Source organism: Podarcis erhardii (genome assembly GCF_964252035.2).
Source record: "Podarcis erhardii genome assembly, chromosome: 2".
In the NCBI taxonomy this organism is placed as follows: Eukaryota; Metazoa; Chordata; class Lepidosauria; order Squamata; family Lacertidae; genus Podarcis; species Podarcis erhardii.
This window is the reverse complement of record NC_138498.1, coordinates 69987168-70012119: the sequence shown is the minus strand read 5'-3', so window position 1 is coordinate 70012119 and position 24952 is coordinate 69987168. Positions and strand designations below refer to the sequence as shown.

Sequence of the window (24952 nt, the reverse complement as noted above, 5' to 3'; positions counted from 1 at the left end):
AAATTGGTCTCTAGAGTCTGTTTTAAAGGCCGAGGCACAGCATGTGGATTAATAATACAGTGTTTTAGAAGATACCTCACTCAGCACCCACCTGAATATCCACAGCTGGTCCCCATAGAGCTAGCATTAGGAGGCAAGCATTTCCAGGGAAACATAAGCCCTGGCAAACCTGTAGGCTCTCCCTCCCGCCTGCATATCTTCCTCTGATGCTGGCATAGAGAGCCAACAAGGTATCAGATATCTAACCTCATCTGTTCCTGCCTTTTCACTAGCAGTCCTCTGTAAGAGAAGCTGAAATCCAACTGGGGCAGCTTTTCCTGTCAGTGGCGTAGCGTGGGTTGTAATTTGCGCCCCCTAACCCATGGATTTGCGCCCCCTAACCCTACCCCTAACCCTAACCCCCAGATGTTGCGCCCGGTGCGGCCGGCCCCCCCTGCACCCCCCACGCTGCGCCCCTGCTTCCTGTTGCTGCATCTCCAGTTAAGAAAGAAGGTACCGGTAACTGGGTGTACTGTTCTTATATCAGGTTCCTGTACATACAGTATTAAGAAACAGTGGCGTAGCGTGGGAGGTGCAGGGGGGGCCAGCCGCACCGGGCGCAACATCTGGGGGTTAGGGTTAGGGGGCGCAAATCCACGGGTTAGGGGGCGCAAATCCACGGGTTAGGGGGTGCAAATTACTTGCCTTGCCCCGGGTGCTGACAACCCACGCTATGCCACTGTTAAGAAACACACTTGTTTCTAGCTGGTTCCCTCTCATTTATATGGCAAATATTGGCAAAATGAAATGAAATGGTGACTGTGTGTGTGTGCTCACATTCTCCTCTCTGTGTGTGAATGCCTGGTTGTTTATTCTGTGTTGATAAGGTTGTTGTAGCCATCATAAAGGATAATAAAGAAAGAACGAACAAAGGATCAGAAAGCTAGGAAATAACAAATCCTGTTTTTAAAACATACAACTGAAGTTTGAAGCTGGAATCAGACCTCAGGGCATGTTCTGAAGGGACAAGATGCAGTAAAGTGAAAACGCAGCAGGTCTAGATTGAGTCTGTCGGTGCCTGGATGGGAGCCCGCTTGGGAAAGCCCTCTGGAGTGGAGGAAAAAGCAGGACACAGAAAGGTAGCAAACGAAATAATATATCGTGCCCCCTTCCGAAATGGCGCCCCTAAGCCGGGCACATCGGCGCGCCCTCTCATATTTACCTACCCCAGGTGCCCCGCACCCGGCTGGAGTTCCAGCCCCGCGATACAGCATCCCTGAAAAGGCAGCCCCCCCACCCCGCGAGGGCGGACAGACAGAAAGCACTTTGGAGCTCGATCATCATCACAATATGATCTCTTTTTCCAAACTCTTAGGGCCCTCTCCAGGGGTGCCAACTTGAATAAAATAGAGGGGGGGCCGTATAATCAATCACATGATGAGTTGCAAGCACACTATTTGAATGCGAATGCCCATAAACTTCGAGGTGGTCCGGCCCCCTCAAATATTTTATGGGGGGGTTGGCTCCTATGGCCCCCTCGGAAGGCGGAAAGTTATTCCCGGTAGAACCGACCCCCCTCCCCGCTCGCTCGCCCCCCACCCCTCGGAGACTAGTGCTGTTCCGCACGTTTCGCAGGGAGCCGCTGGTGTCCTCCCGCTCTGCGAGGTGGGCGGAGACCTCACGCCGCCCCTTCGAGGCCGCCAATTCGCTCGCGCGCGCGCGCTAGGGGGCGTCGGCCTCGTCCGCCAAGCCAGCGCCGGAGCAGGGCGGGGATAAAAGCGTGCGGGTGCTCCCATGTCCCGCTCCGGGAGCCCGAAGCCCCGCCTCGACCCGCCCCGGGGAGGCGCCAAAGGGCAGCCCCAGGCGCAGGCGGCGGAGCGCAGACGGCTCAGGTGTGTCTGCTGGAGCCAGAGCGCTTTCTCCCACCGACGCCGCCGCCGCCGCGCACCGAGCTCGAGCCATGCTGCCCGCCGCAGTCCGCAGATGGCTGCATAGACCCAAGGTGAGGAGGGGGGCTCCGAGAAGGGGCTCTTTCCAGCCCGGGACGGGCTTCCCGACGGGCTCGCGCTCGGTTTCTTTCTCGCTGTCTCTGGGCTAGGCCCGGTGAGGGCTCCTTTTTCTCTTCTCGGCATGTTTCGGGGGGGGGGGAGCTTTTCGCCCCTCGGTCTTCGCTCCCCGCGTCCCGTCCGCGACCCACCTCGCTTTTCGCTCTAAGGCTCTGAAGTCCGTTTTAATTCGGACTTCTCGGGAGCTGCTTCTCTTTCGCGGCAGCGATCCTGATCACGCGGAGGCTGCCAAATCAGGGTCGAGGATTACAGCTGAGTTAGCCTCCCAACTTCTTAAAACGCCCCTCTCCCAGCTGCCTTCACAATCCGGGTGGTAAAAGGGTGTCAAGAATGAGCCCCCCCCCTTTCCAATGCGCGCTTGGGAGTGAAATGAGAGTTTCAGTGCGTGGTAGTGATTTGCTGAGTATAGGAGCCTTTGATGTTGTAGCTCTTCGGGCATGACATAAGTGTACACAGGTGTGTCTTTGTGTACGCCTTTGTATTTGTTTCTTCATTCGTCTACCGCCACTTTGTCCTCTCGCCTGCTGGTAAACTTGGAGCCTTAAGACCTTAGAGGTGTGGAGACCTTGCTCCCTTCAGTGGTTGTTGTCTCTGGCAGTCAAGAGCTCTGTGGTGCGGGGTGGCTTCTTTCTCAACTTTCCTAGAATCCCAGTCTTGCAAGAGGGGATCTCCGATATCATCTAGTCCAACCCCTTCCCAAGCAGGAAATCCAGTTCAATAGCATCCTTCATTCAGCCTCTGCTTAAACACCTCATTAGGAAAGCCCACCACCTTTTAAAGCAGCCTGTTCTGCTAGAGAACTGCTCATACCATCAAACACTTCTTCCTAATGTTTAGTTGAGAAATCCCCTTCCTTGTAACTTGAACCCATTGCTTTTGGTCCTCCCCGAACCAAGCAACAAATCAAATTTGCTCCACCTGTGTGCCTTCAAATAATTCACCTTCTTCTGTACCGTAGATGGCATGCTGTTTCTAAGCTCCACGGTAAGCATGTGGGTTTGTGATGTTCTACTTTTTTCTTGTCTGTCACCTTCTGCCAGTAGTGGCACTAGAAGATCCCCCACAGCAAAAAGCGTCGCTATACTGGTTAGGAATGCTCTAAGGATTTCTTCTAGAGTTTTCATCCAGGTCAGTGACTACCATAATGGAGACATACGTTTCATATGGGTAAAGAAAAGGGTTTATGTGACAAATCAAGGTATGTATTGCTGAAAACACTCATCTCCTGCCTTTCTAACACGTTAAAAAGCTGCTCAAAACAGCCAGCAACAGGAGAGATTAAAGCCAAAACAGACCAATAAGCGCAGTGAAAAACCAGCTGTGTGGTAACTGATAGCAGGTTTTAGGAGTCAGCCAAACCCTATGCTAAAATGAAAGTATTTTAGTCTCACTTTATTTTAGTCCATGGGGGAGGGGGCTTGTAGGCCAGACCTTGTGGCCAAACACAGCTGCCCCATACCACTTGTTTAGGAGAGGGAGATCTGGGCCAGTTGTGGATAGAACTGAGAGCCTGAAGTTTGTGTGTAAATAGGTGTTGTGCCATCACTTCTTTGCAAGGGTGAAACTGAAGTTTGTGGGTGGCTGCAACTGGCTCTACAGGGATCGGTGTCATCTATTGGCTGGCAGGGGGTTGACTTCCTGCTGACTTGTTTATGACTCATATTTCACTCAGCCAAGCATATACCAAGGTGTAATTAGTAAACAGAACCGGGGTTGCTAGCTCTACTCTAGGGAATAAACCTAGGTTTATGTTGTGTGCTAGATAGCTCAGCTGGTTGACACTAAACTTACTGTGCTGGATGAGCTTTAATTTTCTAAACCACCTTGTATTCTAGGAAGGAAAAAGTCACTGTTTCTCCATCAATGTTTTAGGGGCAGAGATAAAAAACCCACTTTATGATTGAGAGAGTTATTATTTTATATAAGCAAAACAATAATTGGCAATAGGAGCAAAGAGGTATGGATTACAGCCTACAATTTGCTGATAAAAGTAAAAATGTGTTGTGGAATTCTCTGCCTCAGAACTTGTTTGAGGCCTAAAGTAGAGCAGCATTCAAATGGATTTTGACAGTTACGGTATGTGTGAGACTAGATTACTTGGAGCAGGAATAATAAAATGCCAGCAGATTTGGGGAATAGGTATGAAGGCTACTTTGGGAATTAATCCACCCTCTAATGTGGGGGTCAAGTGACTGGCATGTTTCAGGGAGAAAGGAAGAGACTATTTTATATAGTTCATTTATATATATATATATATATATATTGACACTTAAAAGTCAGAGATTGCATACTAAACTAGGTAGGTGAAATGACTATCTGATCCATTCGTCATACTCTATGAACAGTACAGTGTGTTGTAAATCGCTTTGAGGTTTTATTACAGTCAAGTGGGATATAAATATTGTGAAATAAATAAATGTTGCAACAATGGTGACGTACAAAGAATATAGTGCATATGGGTTCAAATCTAAGCATTGAGAAGAAAACCTGTAGGTCTTGCTTTTAGTACAAGGTGCTTAGTTTCCTCTTATGCTACTACAGTGGTATCTCGGGTTACAGACACTTCAGGTTACAGACTCCGCTAACCCAGAAATATTACCTCGGGTTAAGAACTTTTCTTCAGGATGAGAACAGAAATCGTGCTCCAGCGGCGCGGCGGCAGCAGGAGGCCCCATTAGCTAAAGTGGTGCTTCAGGTAAAGAACAGTTTCAGGTTAAGAACGGACCTCCGGAACGAATTAAGTACTTAACCTGAGATACCACTGTAATATGAAGCTGATTTTAAGGCCTTGCTGTTCAATTGCTGGGGCTGAGATTGAAGGGCATATTTATTTTTTAAAAGCCATTTTGCCCATACTATATTCCTGTGTACACCCTTACCTGGGAGTAAGTCCCATTGAATTCAGTGAGACTTACTTCTGAGTAGATATGCATAGAATTATGCTGTGAATGCTCCTCAACTTGGGGAAAAAACCACACACATTTCACATAGAAAACTAGCCATCACGCTGAATTCTTAGTTTTCTACATGCAGGGATTTTTTATTTTTGATGAGGAACATTCAAACATGATGTGTTCCAGTGCAGATGCATGTTAACACATTGGTAAGAACTAAGCCATAGTTAAAACAAAAACAAACAAACAAACATACAAACATTTTTGTGACCCAACTGCTCATGATTGTTTGGAAAAAATTTTTGAAAGAGAACATTCCTGTGGCTGGCAAGACTCATACATCCAGTAGCTATGAACTCTTGAAAATCCAGTTCTTGTTTTTTTTATTGTTGGCTGTTTATCCAGAAGGAACCAAAAATAGCAGTTAGCTGCTTACCAGTGACAATAGTTGCTCATGAATCCTATTATTGCTTTTCTGTTCCTTTTCAGATATTTCATAATCACATTAGGTAACTTTTTATTATTGGCCAACTTTTTTTTTCTAAACAGCAATGAATCACCCCCTCTTGTTTGCCCTTATCCACATTCTCAAGAGTGAATGAAAAATGTATCATAAAGAATTGATGAAAAGGCAAATTGGTATAAAGACTTTGTGTGTGTGTGTGTGTGTGGTCATTTGTTGACTTCGTTGTAGCATTACAGAGAAGTTTCAGTTCACCTGCTTGTCAGCTGTGGGAGAGCCAAGAGAACTCTGATTCTCTCATGGTGGGGTCATATTTATTTGTTCAACTCTGCGGACAGTGAATGTGAAGGCCACAGGCCAGTTTATTCAACATCTGTTACGTATGTCTATCCTTGACCAATCTGTCTTAATAGAATTTAGGGAATAGCGTATTGCTGGCATTTTGAAAAGGAGCGTGTTTCCTTGCATTAATTTGTCACATTGCAAAACGGGGTGTGTGAGGGGGAATAACAAGTGGGGCATAATTGTCGCTTGTGAGTGACAGTTGAACTCCCCTGGTTCGAAAGATAAAGCTTGCATCTTGTTGATCTTTGCGCAGCTCTGTAATTCAGGGATAGGCAACATTTTTTGTCCTGAACAGCCACATACAGTTGGGGGGGGGGAGGCTGAATGCCAGTGGGGGTGCCTAGAGCCAGCCATGCCCACTCTAATTCACACAGGAGCCATGGGCTGCGCTCCTGTGCTTTAAGAGAGCAGTTCCAATAGCCTACCTGGGTATGCCACAATAGCTAGCCAAGTACACAACTGCAGAACTGTTGTTGAAAACTAACTCTGCATTTAAGCATCCCTGGAGAGAGAGCCCAGGTGGCTCACCATGGCCCATTGCATGCTAACGCAAAATGTACTTTTAGTATAGGAGCCCCAGAAGGAGCAGATGATTCAAACATGCTATCAACAATGTAAATAAATATCACAACTTTATTTTAGGGTGGCCTAAAAAGCAGCGTCTCCTTTTGTAGCCACTTGGATTTGGTTGTTGATAGCAGATAGCTCAGTCCATAGAACACGAAATTCTTAGTCTTAGGGTCCTTTCCAACTCTACAATTCTACGATTCTATGTGTTGGATTTCTTGCCCTTACAGTATATTGTAGAAGAAGCCCAGTCAGTTACATACTCAGAATATTCATTATTTGCTAAGGTTTCCTTGCATTAACTTGCCACATTGCTGCAAATCTGTAACGCTATACTCACTCACCTGGGAGCAAGTCCTGTTGAACATAAAGAGACTTCTGAATCTGCATACAATCAGTCTGTAATTACTTTTTAAAAATAAGGATTTATTAAAGCTTTTCTTGGGAAAAGAATGGAAAAAGTATGGAGGGAATTTATTTGAAAAAAATAGGACAGAAAATCGCTGCAAATACAACAGGAAATGGGATCGGAAGATATGGAGCTGGGTGTGAATTAATGAATACATAAAATAATATTCCATAGTTGTTTACTTATTAACATGATCACAGCAGAGAGAATCAGGCTGTAATTAGTGTAGTCTAAAGACTTCCTCACTAATGATTTTTATGCTGCATTTGGTATGTCTTTTAAAATTAACAGGAAGCTGGACCCTGAACTGATGATTTTTCTAGGAACACTATCTTTTGATAGTGATTTCCTCCTTAAAGCTGTCAGCCACCTTTATTGGTTAGCCACAAATTATTTCTTGCCCCATAAAACTCTTTGCTTCTCCTCGATTTGCACACAGAAGGTCCCGGGTTCAATCCCTGGTGTTTCCATGTTGGGCTGCAAATGCCTCCCGCCTGAAACCTTGGAGAACCACTGCCAATCAGTGTAGACAACACTGAGCTACATGGACAGATGGTCTGACTTAATACAGGGCAACTTCCTATGTACTTTTAAGTCAAATGTATTAAGCATACATCTCTCTCTCTCTCTCTTTAATAGTGGATCAACACCACTTTCTGCTATCCTGACTACATACTCTGTGAGTTGCACAGATCTTGTGGATCCGATTGCCTGCCTGTTACTAGTCAGTATGACTGTGCATCACAATGTCCTGTTTACAGGGTCCCACAAGTATTTGCTTTGCTCATTAGCCAGACGTTACTTGTGGTCACTGCAAAGCCTTCTCTAAATCTTGTGCTCATACAAAACGCTTTAAGGAGAGGTATAAGGGGGTGTTATCTCATAGCAAGTTGGTTTCCAGAGCAGGTTGAAGTAGTGTTACGATTCGTGTGGCTTCAGCCTACTCCAAAGCCAAACATGAAACAAGAGAACCACCTCCAGCCCTCTCAAGTTTTCTGCCCATACCAGAGGACTTGAGGGCGGAGAGTAGAGGAAAGGTTTTGTGTTGAAACCACCGAGTGTGTTGATCTTGTGATTGTGATGAGCTGCAGCTAGACAGATCAGTGGTCAGAGAAGGTTCTCTCTGTTCCAAAGCTCAGTGCAACACAAGAGATGGCATCAGAGTCCAATGCTATTTACAGAGAACTTGGGGGAAGGAGTTTGGGTGTTGCGGAGCATCATTACCCAGAAGCTTGCAGCTTCACTTCTAGGTTGGAGCTATAAGTCCATTCCGAAGAGAGACAGCATTTCATTAGTTTGGGCTTCAGTAAAAACCTCGGGAACCAATATCTTCCAGATGTTCCAGCAAGGCCATTTAACTTGGCATCATTTTACAATTAAACCTGTAATATCAGCAAAAGGTTAAAATAGGGTTTGTTTAACAAGAACCCTTTCCCTGCAAAACATTGATCTGATCTTTTTGCTCTTTGAAATTATTTGGCTCCCTTGATTGCTTTTTCATTGGATTGGCACTGGGCTAAATAATTACGTTATAGTAATCCTTGCCCTTTCTCTTGTCCTCTTCAAACATTGGCACGAGTGTCTCTTGGCTTTTCTCCAGTATTTCAAGATTTGGTAATAATTATCTGTAGGTGTTTTCCGAACAGACTACTTGGATACAACTTATTTTGAATAAAACAAGCCTGTATATTTATGTCTAGTATAAATCCATCAGGAAGAGAAAGCAGGTTGTCATTGTGATGTTTGCATGGAAGCAAGATTACTCACATATTGCTAAGCACGTCTGCCTTCACACTGGTTTTTAAGTCTTCCGCCATGTCTTCCAGTAATGTGCTTGGTGTTTGCAAACACAATATGGTCCAGTTGCTACAGTGGAATAAACATGTAATTTATAATGCAATCCTAACCAAGTCTATTTAGAAGTGAGTCCTATTGAATTTGGGGTGTGTGTTGGATTTTCACCCTAATTACTCTGCTAATGAATTGCACATGGTACTGCTGTTATCCATATGAGTCTTGCTGATCTATAGGTATCTAGGAACTGCTTTACGCTGTGACTCAGACCATTGGTTCTCTTGTCAGCCCTGGTGTAGACAATCCTGGGCCAAAGTGTGGCCCTCCAGATGTTGTTGGGTCTACTTGCCATCAGCTCCAGCCATCATGGCCAATGGTTAGGGGTAATAAGAGTTGTAGCCCAACAATGTTGGGAGGGCCATAGGATTAGCCCCACCCTGCACATGGCCTACGTACTGACTTCCCAAGGTTTCAAGCACAGGTCTTTCTCAACCCTGGCTGGAGATGCCAGAGATTGGAATCTGGGACTTTTTGTATGCAGAGTATGTGCTATACCATTGAGCCATGTTGGCATGTGATACAATTTTCAGCATTTTGCATATTACATAAGGTTTGATTCATTATCTCCTTCCCATAGTTTTCCTTTGTTGTTGAACTCAAGTAATTCTTGTTACTCGGAACCTGCTGATCACGCGTTTGAATTCTCTCTCTTGGTGGTTCAGTATTGGAGGTGGTGAGAAAAAGAGATGATTAATGCTGCTGGGTTTTCTCCAAGTTTTCATAGCCAGGACAACCAACTTTCCTTGTGTTATGCCTTGACTCATTTCTGTGACTGGCGCAGGAAGTAGGACGATGTATGAAGAAGAAGAGATTCTGTGGGTGACTGGGAAGAGACTGTGTTGGCTAAAATTGATGGTCTGGTTGTACAGGTCACTGCAAGTCCAGTGCTTGGCGAAACAGGCTATGGGTGTGTCTGTCCTGCGGTTGAGATGAGCTCCAACTAGAGGGATTGGTGGTCAAAGAGAGACGCAGAGCTGACCACCAGACAGTAGTAATCTCTGGAGAAGTCCTAAACTGCTGCATTATTCTGTGGCTTACATTTTGATGGTAAGAAGGCAGTGGATTTGGAGTAAGTGTTGGCCAAGAGAGATCCAGAAAGATCAGGGGAGGCGAAGAAATCCTCTTTATTTGCCTTTCTTATTTATTTATTTATTTGTTTATTCATACACTTTAAATATGCTCTCCAACCTCCCACAATTTCATGGAGGAACTCACAGTAAAAGTAAAAGTTTTAACATATTATGTTTAAAATGAGCAAACAACAAATAGTTATTAAATCAAGATACATCCATAACTGAGCTGGGAAGAAACAGGCTATTAATACAAGGTCATCTCTGCATGCATGCATGCATGCATGTTCAAGCAAGCAGTCCTTGAAGAACACTGCTGAATAGCAGGGGTGAGGATTTGCTTTCAGCCTAGGGGCCACTTTACCTCCGGCGTGACTTCTGGCTGCAGTGAATGAGGCCAAACCCGCATGACATTCCCCATTCACATGCACAAGGGCTCACCTCTCTCAGTATGAAAACCCAGCAAGCTGTCAGCAGTAGGATCCTGCAGCCATGCCTCCTCTTCTCTGCTCCTCAGCTGTTTTCCACAGACCAGATCAGCAGCTGGGGAGAGAGTTCACAAGGAGCAGAGGTTGAAACCTAGCGCACGCATCGCCCTCAGTCCCCCCTGTGCTGCTCATCCATGCAGCCAGAAGCAGCGGAGGTGGTGGGGAAAACAGGCCTATAGGGAGCAAGGTCTCTTCCTGTCCTCCTGGTCACCCATCAGGGTCACCAAAGCACTTTCCTTTCCAAAACCAGATTGGAAACCAAACAGTAATTAAACTGGAAAATAGAGGTCATCCGAGAGTGTTTGGGGTTGCATAACAACCACCTACTCGTGTGTATGTGACCAGCTTAATTGTCAAGAGTTCAGAGAGACCTTTTCAGAAGCAACCGCCACCTCACACAAAGAGGCACTTCCCCTATACCCAGCCAGTCAGCCCACTTCTGCCTGATGTAATGAGGTAGACGAGGGGCAAGAATTGAACAAACGGCAGGTAGAGCCAAGTCCTGCCAAGCACCTGAATTGACAGTGCTCTGAACAAAGTCCTGTGCACTGTGGTCAACGCAGCATCTAAGTTGATGCCAATCAGAGGTATTTTAATAACGCTTTGCAAACAGGTTTTTGCAGGCCTCCACAGGTTTTCAACATATGCATTGCTGGCCTGGCTGGATGCCACACACCACCCAGAGAAGCTCTGCTGGGCAGTATTGTGAAGGTGTCATTCCTCTTGGGGCATGGCAGCTGCTTCTGCCTTCCGTTGTTCCTCAACTGGAGGATTTGGCCCAGAAAATTATTCCTTCCAATGACAGAAACAGTGGTTTTTGGAGCTCAGTTTCTGATCACCAAAACCTTGCAACTTTTGAGGAACTGAGGCACCAAGTGAGCTAATGACAGGCCTAGCTAAGGTCTCAGGAAGAAAAATTTGTGTAAGAATCTTAATGGGAGCCCAGTCAGGGCTGGCTCATGTCTCCCCCACCCGCTTCAGAACGTGCTGTTTCTTTGGTTCTTGGTGTAAACTGCTATGCCTTAGCTGCTTCACCAGCAAATTATGGCTTGAACTTGGGTGGAGGCAGCTGACGGTGTGATTGGTGGAAGTGCAGCATAGCGATGTTTGTGCTCCCGAGATTAACGTCGTCTTTGTGAGAGCTTCCTGCCCTCCCAGCATACCTGAGAGAGGTGTGTGTATATGACTTCATGCCGCAAGGCTGTGCACATCCTGAGATGGCTGCATGATTTCATCTTGTGTTAACTCTGCACAAAAGCCACTGCACAGAGTCAGCTGTTTGGGAGCGTTTCCATGTCACACCTGTTTATGAGAATCTCTGACCCAGCTTGAAATTGGTTTCTTATGGCCTTTCCCATCTGGCTGTGCAGTATTTGTTTGTGTCGAATGCCAACCACCACCACCACAACAACAACAGATTGGAGACAGAAAAGGAGATTCGTGGTGAGCAAGTCTGCTAATATACCTGCATGGCAACCTCTGAAGGCCTTTCCAGAGAAAAAAGAACTTTTAGAAAATCCAGTGGTTTTAATGTTATCTCTAGAACAGCCTTTCCCCACTAGAGTCCCTCCAAGATGTTTGGGGCGACAACTCCTATTAGCCCTAGCTGGCATGGTGAATGGTAAGGAATGGTGGCAATTCTGAAGGATACCATAATGAGGAATGCCTTCATCCTTTGCCAGTTGTACAGCATTGCACTGTGGGGCAGAAGATAGCCTTTCTGTGGTGGGTGTGCAACAGCTAGTGTTTCACTACTGGTTTTGCACAGGAGGGTGGGGCTGGAGGAAAGTGGCATACAACTTGTAAGAAAGGTTCCCCACACCTGAATTTTTTTTTTAAAATTACACTATCACCCTCCAGCTGTTGCTGAACTGCAACTCCCATCATCCCTGGCTATCAAGCATACTTGACAAGGCTGATGGGAGCAACTTCTGGAGGTCCAAAGGTCTTCCCCACCCCCTGATTTGCAGGATTTTTATACCACCCATCAACGCTAAGTTCTCTTTGTGGTTTACAATATTCCAAACCCATAAAATATAACAATGTAATATGAACATAAAATCAGAAATAGCATCCAAATAAAACCAGCAACAAGGTCTAGAAAGTGCTCAATCTTGTTTTAAAAAATGAAAAGCCAGGGTGGGGGGAGAAGGTCCTTACTTGGTGTTTAAAAGACCACATGTTAGGCACTAGGCAAAATTCTCTAGCCGAGGAGTTACTGCAGGAAAGGTTCTGTTGTTAAATGCCACTGAACTGGCCTTGTTGTACTCTGAGGATGTGAGCTTTATTCTTTTAACCATTGCTGGGCAAGACCCTCTCTCCAAGTGCCCACATAACTCTTTCATGAGCAGAGGAGTTGGTTGGCTGGCCTCTTGGCTGTGATTGCCTGGTTCTGGTGATATGCTTGCACCAAGTGGGAAACAGCCTGTCCGCTAGAGATTCTGACAGATAATCTACTCCTACAGTCCTTTGCCCCCCCCCCCAATCCTAGCTTTTGTGTCCTGGCATGCCTTTTGTTCCCACTGGGTGTGAAGATCCTTACAGAGAACTCCGTCACTTGGTAATCCGTGAGCCCAGCTCTGTATATGCATAGGTGTGTGCGCTGCCTCGTTTACAGAGTAGAAAATCTAACCACAGCGTCATGCCAGTTTCTGACTGGCAATAAATGGTCTGCCCTTGGCATTCTGTCTGCCCCTTGATCAGTCTGAAGGCCTGAGCTGGGTTCAGTTCATGAACTAGTTTCTGTACATGCTTAAAGGGTGGCAGTTCCAGAGCAGTTGGTTTAGTCAAAAGTAGCCACTTGGCAGTGCTGTGGCACTTCTCTAAATCGGTGGTTCCCAATTGATAACCCGCAAATCCCAGGGGATCTGCACAACCCACCCAGGGGATCCATGGCACCATTCACATAACAAAAAGTACCATAGAGATATCAACATTTTCAAAAGTAGGGGGTTCACGGCTCGATTTTTGAAAAACAGGGGGTTTGCAGTACTTGGCTAATTGGGAACCACTGCTCTAGATGACTTATCTATTTTTTTTTTATTTATGTATCATATTTATAGGCCTGAGGATCCCAAGAGAGAGGTGCATAAACTGAAAGCCAGCATTAGAAAATAATCTTAGAACAGGCCAATGTATTTTCTATAGGAATATAACAGCAGCAGCAATAAGCAATTGATCCATCGTACCTCACCCTTCCCCGAAGGTTCATTTGTGACATGGACTTGCTCAGGCAAGAGCCTCTGTCATTATATGCCAGAAGTAGAGAAAGATGCTTGCTCTGACTTGAGGGGCTTTGGGAAACCTTTCCAAACTCTGTCATTATCCTGTTTGTCACAAAGGTGTCATGAGCCTTTGAATGTGACCCGTTAGTAATCCTCCCACTCAGTGGAGCCAGGGGGTGGACAGTTAGGACAGCCTGCATGCACAGTGATTCAGTCACAGAAGGAGGATTTTTTATTTCAGAAAAGGGCAACCATAATGATCAGGGAGGTGGAGCAACTCCGTAAAAGGAAAGGTTGCCATGTTTGGGTTAGAGAAAAGGTGAGAGAGAGATAACATAATAAAAGCTTATAAATTTGCACATGGGAATAGCAGAGAACCTGCACAAGCGATGCTGACACAAAACCCCACATATATTAAGTAAAATAGAAACCACGCCCCCCACCCCCACTCATCTCTCCCCCCGCCACCTCATTCCCCCTTTTCTTCCTAATGTCTCAACCACTGAAACTGTTCTGTAAAAAAATGTTACTTGGGGGAAAAAGAGAGAGAGAGAGAGAGACAGTGCATATACTTTTGTAAACCAAGAAAATCTTTAATAAAAATACATAAATAAATAAATAAATAAATAAATAAATTTGCACTTGGCATGGAGCTAGAACAGCATAAAAGTACTTATACATACAATGCATAATTAAAAAATGGCATTTACTCTGGCAGGAGGTGTTGATGGCCACCAACTTGGATGGCTTTCAAGGAAGATTGGACAAATTCATGGAGGACAAGGCTATCAAGGGCTACTAGCCATGATGGCTATACTCTGCCTCCCTAGTCAGAATCAGCAATGCTTCTGAAGACCAGTTGCTGGAAACTGCAGGAGGGAAGAGTGTTCTTGTACTTGGATCCTGATTGCATCTTTCCCACAGACATCTGGCTGGCCAGTGTGGGAACAGGATGCTGGACTAGATGGGCCACTGGCTGATCCAGCCGGCTCTTCTAATGTTCTTATGAGTTGAAAGGAGCTTTGAAGTCAAGTAATCCAGCTCCCTGCTCAATGCAGGGTGCAGTTGAAGCATCCCTGTCCAGCCTCTGCTGAAAGGCCTTTACCCAAAGCCTCCCTCTCCCTTTCTAAACTGTCAAAAAGGGGGAGGCAAATGCAGAGACACTTCTGTTTAGCACAAGTTGCTTGTCTCTAGCAGCTTCAAAGCAATAGCTTGAGACTTCTGGCTTGGTCCCAAGGTTAATTTACTCAAATGTGCTGACTAGGCTGCATTTGAGTGGGGATAATCTTGGGCATGTTACTGTTGCCTTTGCCGGTTTCTGTTTGGCAGAGTATGCAATTGCATGGCATTGATCTGAAGGACAGTCCTGCAAATAAGTTTCCTGGACTTCAATAATTAGCCTACACAGATTTCCACTCTGCCTAGCTTAGCCTTTCACACTCCATCTGAAAGAACATAAGGGACTGAGAAGCTTCAGCACCCCCTTTAGAATCACATTCATCAGAAGAAGCCAAGATGGGTGATCCCACTTAAAATTTGTTTGGGTTTCTAATACAGACATCCCTTGTTTGTTCCAAGGTCATCTGGTGCTTTCTTCACACTGAAAGAGGCAGGTCTATGCCATGTTACTGTCAGAGTCCCATGGCATGCTGGAGGGGTTAAAAACAGTTTGAGAGTAGGATACAGAGAGTCTCATTGCAAAGGACCTGTGGGCCATGTTGTGGACTTAGGGCTCATCCACACTTACCGCATTTTTCCGTGTATAGCACGCCCCCCTGTATAAGACCTCTATTTTTTGGGACTCCAAATTAAGGAAATGCGGGGAGATTGCCCAGAGTTGTTAAGCTTTGGGGGGGGGGGTTGTCCACAGTTGTTGGGCTTTTTTTGGTATGATTGCTGACAATCGCTCACCCAATTGACCGCCGCTCACAATATCCTGGTCGCGGCTGCGACCAAATCGCTCATCCCCCCTCTGCACTATCCGTGTATAAGAAGACCCCCAATTTTTATCATTTTTAAATAATAATAAAAATCATCTTATACACAGAAAACTACAGTACCTTTTGCCCCACTCTTTCCAGACACAGATCCATGTCTGAGCGTGGTGGTGGTGATTGTTGCCCCATAGCTTTCCCCGCTCTTTAGTTCCCAGTCAGAACAACTGTCAGTTTGGGTTTTCTGCGGATTGCCATTTGCTCAAATATAGCTTTAAAGAGCAGGTTTCTGTAGATAAAGATCCAGAGGGGGTGGGGGGGAAAGGGTGCTCATACACAGAGTTTTAAAGCGTGGACCATGCCTGGAAACAGCAGAGGAAAGGTTAGTGTGGATAAGTTCTAAGGCTGCAATCCTAACCTGGGAGTAAACCATATTGAATTCAGTAGGACTTACTTATGAATAGACAAAGTTACAATTGTGGGAACCTTGTGAACTCTCCTTGATTTTTCTTGTCTTGCCCCCACCCTCCCATCTTTTAGATACCATTTTTCTCATTTGTTATTTGCCACAATTAAGCTTAGAATCCACCTGTCAGGAATTGGCATCTTAAGCCTAGAGGGTCGTTCCTCTTTCATAAGATTTATCATTGTTCCCAAAAACAAATAGCATAGAACAGGCCTGGGGTGCGTGCCTGAGCAGGCCTGGGGTGCGTGCCTGAGCACTTTGGTGAACTGGAAGGCCCTCTGTTTGTTTGTTTGTTTGTTTGTTTTATTCTTGACCTAAATCCTTGCAATCTGGCTGGATACAACAATTCAAGTACTGCCTTTTGTGCCCAAACTCTGCAAAAAATGTTACTTAATGGCGTATGGTTGTATGTATGTAATGACTGGATGCAAAGTTGCTTCCCCCCAGGTGCCTGAAATGTGATTCTGGTGGTGTCTAGGAACTTGAAATAGATGGCTTCACGTAACACAACATATAATTAACTTATGGTACATGCTGCCACAAGGTGTGGTGATGGCTGCAGGGTTAGATGGCTTTAAAGCGGATTAGGTAAATGTGTGGAGGACGAGTTTATAAATGGGTGTTAACTACGACTGGGCTTCTCAGAAGCGTCTGTTGAAAACTGGCAGGCTACTGGGTGATGGGCCCTTGGTCTGATCTAGCACCGCTCTTTTTAGTTCATATCTTTCCACTGATCTAAATCTTGTAGAGAATAGGGACTTAATCCTTACCATGTCTTCTGCTAATAGATACTCATCTTCAAAATCTTTATGTATTTATGTTCTTAGAGCTATTCAAAGCAGTTTCTGAAAGGGATCACAGGAAGTTGCATCAAAGACGAGGCCTAATTTTCAAACACAGAAGATGTAGCAGTAAACCTGTTTCTGGACTGTACCATTTCAGAATGCAAGTAGCACCTCACATGACTGAATGTTCCTCCATTGCAAAAATAATCTTGCATTTACTGTTTATTTAAAACATACATCAGGGGAAAAACTAGACTAAACCCAGAGTGGTTTTAGCAACGCAGTCAGATGGTAGGGGTATCATCATCAACATCATCTAGTTTTCTTCCCCTCGCAGTGAAGCACATTCAGTCATGTAATTTCCCCCACCTGCAATCTGAAATGGTATCGTTCAGAAACCAGTTTACTACCTCAACTTCTGTTCATGAGTACCAGCATTGCCTCATAGGGATGAGCTGTGAATAAACCATGCTTTCTTATCTCTATTCAGCGCTCCGATCCGAGGTTACTGTCACAGTTTTTCTATGCCGATGAGCGAGTGACCCAAGTGGTGACGGAGATCAACTGTCTGGATGTAGAGACAGATCCTCAGCAATACCTGGTTCTATTAAATCAGCTGCACCTTAGTCAGGTAAGGCATTCTCTTTAAGGGCCAAACTAGACATGATGATCAGAAGGGGAGGGAGGGTGGCACTTCAAAGCACAGTATTGATAGGTGGCAGTAGCTGACACACACACAGACACATTTCTAGCTGTTTGCTTGGGGAAACTCCATGACCAAAAGCAACTTTGGCTGGGGGGGGAACCCAGCACACAACTCAAAATAAGAGATTTCCAATGGGGAAGTGTGGTAAGGGATTTTGCTTCCCCTTCCTACTCATCATCTCACTTTAAATGCACATATACTCCAATTAGGAGATGGCAAGACCCACATTGGTCTCATTGCACCCTCCTTTGGAGATTCTTTCCAAAGTACATGGTCTACAGTCCCTGGCTGCTTCAGTGGAGCAGTGCACATGGCATGCCTCTGACTGGCAAGGATCAAGATGGAGATTATACACAGCAATCTTCCAGAGTGTAGTGCTCCCTCTGTGCTTGTGTGCATTTGGGGTTGGCTATTGTTGTTGTTTTTTAAAGGAAAATGATTTCCTCCTCCTATTTTAAGAGTAAATTTCCTGTGGCAGGAAAAAAAATGTGGGACACTCTTGGAATATGGAGCGGCTGCAGTCTGAGGTCCCCCTCTCCCCCAATTTTCACCTCTTCCGATCAACACAGAATACAGAACAGTGTGTTTTATCTTGCTAAATCCTCACCGCTGAGTTCCATTTCTGGCTGAGATGTTTGGCAATGGAAATGCCAAAATCTACCCTGGCCCATCAGTAATTTTCTGGGAAGACCTAGCTTCCTGCCTTATCAGCTCATCTGGTGTCTCCAGAATGTCCTTGTGTTGATGGTAACAACCACTCTACCCATTCTCCTAGACCGAACTGCTGTCCATCATAGAGCGAATTATGGATGAGTGTATCCCCAAGGAGCGTCATGGCCGTGACTATGTCATCAAATTCCCCGAAGACCTCCTCGTGGACAATCTCCGGAACCACATGCTGTTTGCTGCTGAGGTGAGCCATGCGGGAGGGATTTCATTCAATCATTGAGCTGTAGAGTTGGACGGCGTCATGGGGGCCATCTACTCCAACCCTGTGCAATGCAGGAATCCAGCCCCTAGCCATCCTTGGGTGGGCCCAAACCACCAAACTTCTGGTTAACAGCCGCACCCACTGTGCCATCTGATTTGGTGGACTAGAACATTCAACCACTCTTTGTATGTTCTGTTCTTGAGTACAGCTCCATTTTAGGCTACAAACATGAACAGCTGGAATAGGGGAAATTCCTAACACCTGGTGCATCTAGTGTCATCATATTCTCCTTTTCCTCTTTCATTACTCACAGCCTGGATTCCTTTAGCTGTGATTTCTCTGGCTGTAGATGATTGCTGTGCGCTTGGGAATTTTGCTTGCTTCATTGGGATGTATTATGGTTCCATTCCTGGAGTTAGGCTTTGGCAGTTGCTGGGGGGCTCATCCCAGCCCTGAAATAGCTTGTGTGATATGGCGGGAGAGGCAGTCAAAGGACACAGAGTGTTCCTGAGCTGTCACTCTTCCTTCCAGTGTGGTGTAGTGGTTAAGAGTGGTAGACTCGTAATCTGGTGAACCGGGTTCGCGTCTCCGCTCCTCCACCTGCAGCTGCAGCTGCTGGGTGACCTTAGGCTAGTCACACTTCTCTGAAGTCTCTCAGCCCCACTCACCTCACAGAGTGTTTGTTGTGGGGGAGGAAGGGAAAGGAGAATGTTAGCCGCTTTGAGACTCCTACGGGTAGTGATAAAGCAGGATATCAAATCCAAATTCAAACTCTTCTTCGCTCCAGTGTTTGATGGCACGCACCTACATTGATGTGGACGAGGCAGATGGGATACGGCTGCGACCTCTGGCCAAGGATCTGCTGTGCAGCTTGGAGTTGGTGCGGACGGTACTCCGGGAACAAAGCCTGAACCAACCTGGACCCTATTCAGAGCCTATCCGCAGGGCATTGATTCGTTTTGATATGCTCTTTGCTGAGTTTGAGCTGAGGTGGGTGCTGAGCAGACCTGCTTCTCAGAGACATCTGATTGGCAGCTGTATAACTAGATAGGTCTCCAGGCTGATCCAGTAGGGTTCTTACATTCTGACTATTTTTCTCTTTATAACTAATATTTATATACCACTCTATCATGCAAAGGTTCAAGGCAGTGTACAATAATATTGATACATAAGAAAAACTCATTAAAAAATTAAAATCGTAGAGCATCAACTGACCGTCATGGAAATATGTATTCTGAATTGTCTGCATAAGCCTGGTGGAATAAAAGAGTTTTCAGCAGGCATTTAAAGGTTGAAACAGAAGGTGCTGGCAGAGCATTCCACAGGACTAGGCAGATCGCACTAAAGTCTCTCTTTTGTGTCGATGTCAAATGTGTGTCACCAACGTGGGAGAACAACCAGCAATACACCTGCAGGTGATCTCAGTGATCAAGTTGAGATATAAGGGTTTAGGTGGTCCCAAATGTGCCCTGGACCTAAGTTGTTTGGGGCTTTGTGAGTTATCACAAGGACTTTAAGCTTGTTTCAATAGTAGATGGGCAGCCATTGCAGATATTTCAACAGTGGTGTTCATGTTATGTGTACATGTTTCGCTTTAAGGAATTGGGCATGTCCATAGGCTGACCTTTTTAGGCAATGCAGTGGATTAAGCTAAGGAGCAGAAAGTGGTTCAATGTGGACAGAAGAGGAGGGAACTTCTAACAGCTGCTTTTTAAATATGAAAATGAAAAGATGCTAAAAAACAACCTGGCCAGAACCAATAAAAGTAGTGACTGGCCAGCAAGGGGAATCTCTGGAAAGGACCACTGCTGCCTTCTGAAGTTTATGCTGCCAAAGTGTGAGTTTCAAAGGGAGACCAGAAAATTAGGGCTATGTCTTGGTCTTGTATGCAAGGTAGGTGCTGAGAGTGGTGGCTAAGCTGGGTTTCAAAGCTTGTTTCTCTTTTCCAGTTACGTGTCATCTTTAGTCTCGGTGAAGTCGCCCGAAGAAATCTATAGGCAGCAGGAGATTGTTGTGCTATTCTGTGAAACTGTGGCTAGGTGAGGATTTTGCGCTCTGTGGCTTGGAAAGATCCTTGGGCAAGCACTATCTACCTCTCCAATAGAATGAACATTCATCTTATTTTATTGTTTTTATTTTATTTGTTTAGATGTATTTATAAACGGCTTTATGTTTTTTATATTTCTTGGAAACATACAACATAAAATACCAACAGTATCATTTTTAAAAAATACAATCATTTTCCAGAACCAACAAAGCAGTAGAATAAAAACATGTTTTTAAAAAATCAAGAGATTAAAGCATAATAAGCAGGGTCTTGTTTTATGGATCAGAGAAAACATGGGCACAAAGATGGGTCTTTACAAAACCTTATGACGCAGACCAGCCAATGCTCCTTTTTGATGTGGGAAGCTTGGCTCAAGTGAGGTCTAGGATAATTATCTACTTGGACTAGGGATTTTGACTTCTGCCCACGCCTTCCTTCCTCATTTCCTGCCCCTTCTCTCCCTCGCTCATCTAGAGCTCTGAAACTTGGCTACTTGACTCAGGAGACGATTGATGGGTATGAACCGCAGCTGATGTTCACCATTCCCCGCCTGGCCATTATCAGGTATGTGGTTTTACCTGTCATCTTTTGGTTGAGTATGGAGCCCGGTAGCTCGATAAACTCGAGACATGTGGAATGTTCAATCTGGCAATTATAGCTGTCAAAGCTGGCAAGACAGGTGTGCATTTTTAACAGAAGAAACTGGGGCAAGTCACATTTGTCTAAACGGAGGTCTCTCATTTTACTTCTTCCTTCACGGTACATAAATCAGCTACACATCTATAAGTTCCTCGGCGCTTGCCAATCTTCTGGGCAGCAGGAAGGTGTGCAATGGCATCTTGGCAATCTAAACACGTTCCTCTCCCCATCTCTCATGTGTGTCTGCATGGTGGTGGGGAGGATGTGACGTATCACCAAATGAGTCCCAGAGGCCCCCAAAAGTTTTCCACCACTGCTCTGGCTCATGCAGTTGGGAAGATTGCTTGCTTGTGCTGTATTTAAAACTTTCGGACTGTCCCTCTCTCCAAATGGCCATCCTCCCTGCCTATTCTCGGTGTGTGTGACTACTTTATAGGTGGGATGACTTTCCCAAAGCCAGCTGTTGCTCCTTTAGATCCTGATTGGGGCAGCTACTGCCTGAGGTACCAGCACACAGTTATTTGCACGTGGCCCTTTCCCACCAGCATTTGCCTTGTCAAATTCCACTCGTGGTGGTTCTTCAAAGTACGGCACTATGTCCCCATCTCAGCAGTAAGTGGCTGTGTTACTTTTGAGTTTCCCCTTCAATGTGGGTAACACACTAAAAGCTCCTTGGGAAACATAGCTGTTAGTAGGAATTTATAGAGTGGTGGGCACAAAATATAGGCAGAGCAGTGGCATCAGAGCTGAAATATGCACATCCGTTAACTAACCAAAGAAGTAATTTAAAGTTAGGGAAATTTTGCTATCTTGGAAAAGAAATTAAAAAAGGAAACTTGGACAAGGTTTACTACAGTGTCACAGCTTTCATTTTGAGAATTCTCTGCCCAAACGATATGACGAAAGAGCAATTCCCATTAATCTTTACCCATTATTATTTTGAAAGTTCTCACATTTTGGGGGGAAACCCCCACCTCCAATAATAATTAATGTATTAGGAAAAACATACATAGCAGCAGTAGAACAGGAAATCCAATCCTCCCTGTGTGTTTTGTTTTCTTTCTTTGCCCCGTACACAGTGGTCTTCTGATCTACCCAGATGGACCCCTCAATTTGGATCGGAGGCCTGAGGAGATATCCAGAGTCTTTAGCCCCTTTTACGTCTTGCTTAGAAAAATCAGGTGAGTGTCTATAAAAGCAGCTGTTGCACAGGAACTCAACTGGAACTGAGTCTGGGTCTTTGTGGAGGGGTTTGTGTTAACAACCCAAGCTACATGTTCAGCAAAATCACCTGACTGTGGTGCTTTAGTGCAGTCACGGGAAGGGCTAATATAGCTCATTTGAAAAATGCAATCCCTGCCACCCTGCAGTCTGAAGCTGCACAATCCAATAAATATTCTACCGCATAACTTTGCTGATGTTTGATCTACCCTCAGTTAAATGGAAATTATTGCATAAATGTTAGTGGTGTCCTTCTCCTGTAATCAGACATACAGTTAACAGAGGATGAAGCAAGATGTTCTGGATACATGATCAGAGTTTGTGTGCGTGCTGGGGGAAGAGATGCAGCAGCAGGTTGCCTCATCAGGGGGTACAAATTATATGCATTTGCACATGGTGTGGGGGGCATGAGCTCCTTTTTGCGAGCTTGGTTTCCACATTGCACTGAAGCCCTACCATAACGAGAGTAGATCTGACCTTCTTTCCAGGGTACTACGTGAGAGCTGGGTTATCCAGTCTGTTCTTTTAGGGCAATTTCAGTGTCTTGTTTTCCTAGATGCCTCCTTTATGAGCCTTCTCCCTTATAGGGATTTGCTGCGTGTGTTGTCCAAGGAAGAACTTTACATGTTGGAGAAGCGTGTACTGAATGAGAGCACTACAGATTCACAGCCCTTCAAGGATATAGATTCTCCTGACTTCCGAGGCGCTGCGACACCACGTGTCTCGGCTGTCCCAAGGTATGACCAAGAACCACTTCTCTTCACCCACCTGCCCTCAGCCCAAAATGTTGGAATCTGAGATTGTATGCTGATTTCATTGGGCCCATTGTCCGTGTGGAAAAGATTAATTGCTCTGTTCCGCTTTACTGCGCACCAGATCACGATTGTGCACCACCACCCTGGATCACAGTTTAGGTGTGGTGTGGGGAGACTGATATAATGACAATATATCAGAGCCAGTGTGGTGTAGTGGTTAAGAGTGGTAGTCTCGTAATCTGGGGGACCGGGTTCGCTTCCCCGCTCCTCCACCTGCAGCTGCTGGGTGACCTTGGGCCAGTCACACTTCTTTGAAGTCTCTCAGCTCCACTCACCTCACAAAGTGTTTGTTGTGAGGGAGGAAGGGAAAGGAGATTGTTAGCCGCTTTGAGACTCCTTAAAGGGAGTGAAAGGCGGGATATCAAATCCAAACTCTTCTTCCTCTTCCTCTATTGTAGCTTTTCTGCCGAGTAAAAATAAAGTTGGATTTCTGGGGGTTTTTTTAAGTTCTGGGGGACATAAAGCTAAGCAGGGAAAGCATAAGAAGGGTTTGTTTTGTTGACAGTGTCATGTAGGTGCTCTGTAAAAGTGAGCAAACAAGGCCATGGCTCTTCCACAGTAAATCCTTAACGTGAAAGCCACTAAAAGTGTTATCCATGACAGCATCAAGACCATGGAAAGGGTTCATCAGTACTTCTGCAGGAATCAGGAGCACTTGTAGCTTTTGAGCAGTGTGGACTACATGAGAGGTAAAGGAGTAATCGAAACTTTGCAGCTAGGTGGCAGTACAGTCGTACCTTGGTTCTCGAATGCCTTGTGACTCGATTATTTTGGCTAGCGAAGGCTGCAAACCTGGAAATAAGTGTTTGAGAACGTTTTTTGGAAGCCGAACATCTGACGCAGCTTCTGATTGAGTGCAGGAAGCTCCTGCAGCCAATCAGAAGCTGTGCCTTGGTTTTCAAATGTTTTTGGAGAGAACCAAGGTAGTTGACAAACCCTGTCAGAGCACTACCTCTTTCAGCGTTTGAGGAGTCAGTGGCTCTTGTCTCTTGGAAATGAAAAGAAGGGGTGCATAAATCTTAGCTGACCCAAAGCTCATGTGGGAACATTTACTGTATATATTGCTTACCCTTTCCTTGGCATTTGCTTGCCTGGCATTCATGTATTTAGGGCAGATGATGCCTTTGGGTTGTTGCTGTTTTTTTTGGGGGGGGGGAGAGGAGAAGGGAGAACTTTGAAAGAACTGGAGTGCAGAAGGTGAGAGAGTAACCCCTTAATACCCATTCTAATGCTGCTTGTTCAACAGGCAGCGTGGTCAGGGGTCTAGTAGCACCAAGGCAGGAGTGAACACACAAGCTCCGCAGACGGCTCGTTGGGCAGAACTGCGAGCCCGTTATACCACTACAGAGGACATGATCCACACACTGTTTGTCTGCATCTCTGGTGAGTACCCTGTTTTTGCTGGATAAGGGAGGTCTTCATCATCCAATATCCCATAATGCAACTGGGGCATTGGCTGGCAGGGGTATGGTTGGCAGCAGAAAGGAAGTTTTTTTTTTTAAAAAAATAAGCAGACAAGCCTCTGTAGGTTCCCTGATTTGGACAAACTGGACAAGTGAACAGGTGTTCCTTATGTTTGGAATGTATTCCTACCACTCCTGACCATTCCTGCTGGTCAAGATTTTGGAAAGGAACAGATATGTCCAAGTGGAAGGACGGCGTACCTGATCATACCTCCAAACAAGCTTCTTGTTGCCCTGTTGGGGAAGAGATCCTGGCAGGAAGCAGTTGGTTTTCTAGAATTAAATAAGCTTTTAGGGGGAGCAGGGCTTGAGATAAAATTCCCCACCAATACTGCTTATGCTACATGCAAAAGTCTCAGTAAAGCATCCATTCAAAAATCCACAGCTGACAAGAGACTGTTTGCTTTCCCTGCACAGCTTCTCTTCAACACTCCCCCTTTAACATGCCCACATTTCCTTGGAAGCCAACAGTGGAGGCTCATACTCCCATCTGTTCTGAACAGAGGAGAGGTGCAAAGATCTTCTCTGCCCGAGCAGTAGCTAATGTTAGGTGCCTTCCTCCTGTGACACTGATAGGATGGCTGAT

General features: G+C 45.4%; 1 protein-coding gene across 1 annotated transcript in view; it reads left to right on the top strand.

Moving 5' to 3' along the window:
- Window positions 1-1737: 1737 nt before the first annotated feature.
- Window positions 1738-24952, top strand: part of ZFYVE28 (zinc finger FYVE-type containing 28) — a 28320-nt gene continuing 5105 nt past the window's right edge. Inside the window, exons 1-9 of the mRNA XM_081850234.1 lie at window positions 1738-1981; window positions 17035-17175; window positions 18026-18163; window positions 18969-19171; window positions 20131-20220; window positions 20703-20792; window positions 21947-22048; window positions 22676-22825; window positions 24150-24286. Coding sequence (XP_081706360.1) covers window positions 1940-1981; window positions 17035-17175; window positions 18026-18163; window positions 18969-19171; window positions 20131-20220; window positions 20703-20792; window positions 21947-22048; window positions 22676-22825; window positions 24150-24286 — 1093 coding nt within the window. The 5' untranslated portion in view covers window positions 1738-1939. The remainder of the gene's footprint in view (window positions 1982-17034; window positions 17176-18025; window positions 18164-18968; window positions 19172-20130; window positions 20221-20702; window positions 20793-21946; window positions 22049-22675; window positions 22826-24149; window positions 24287-24952) is intronic.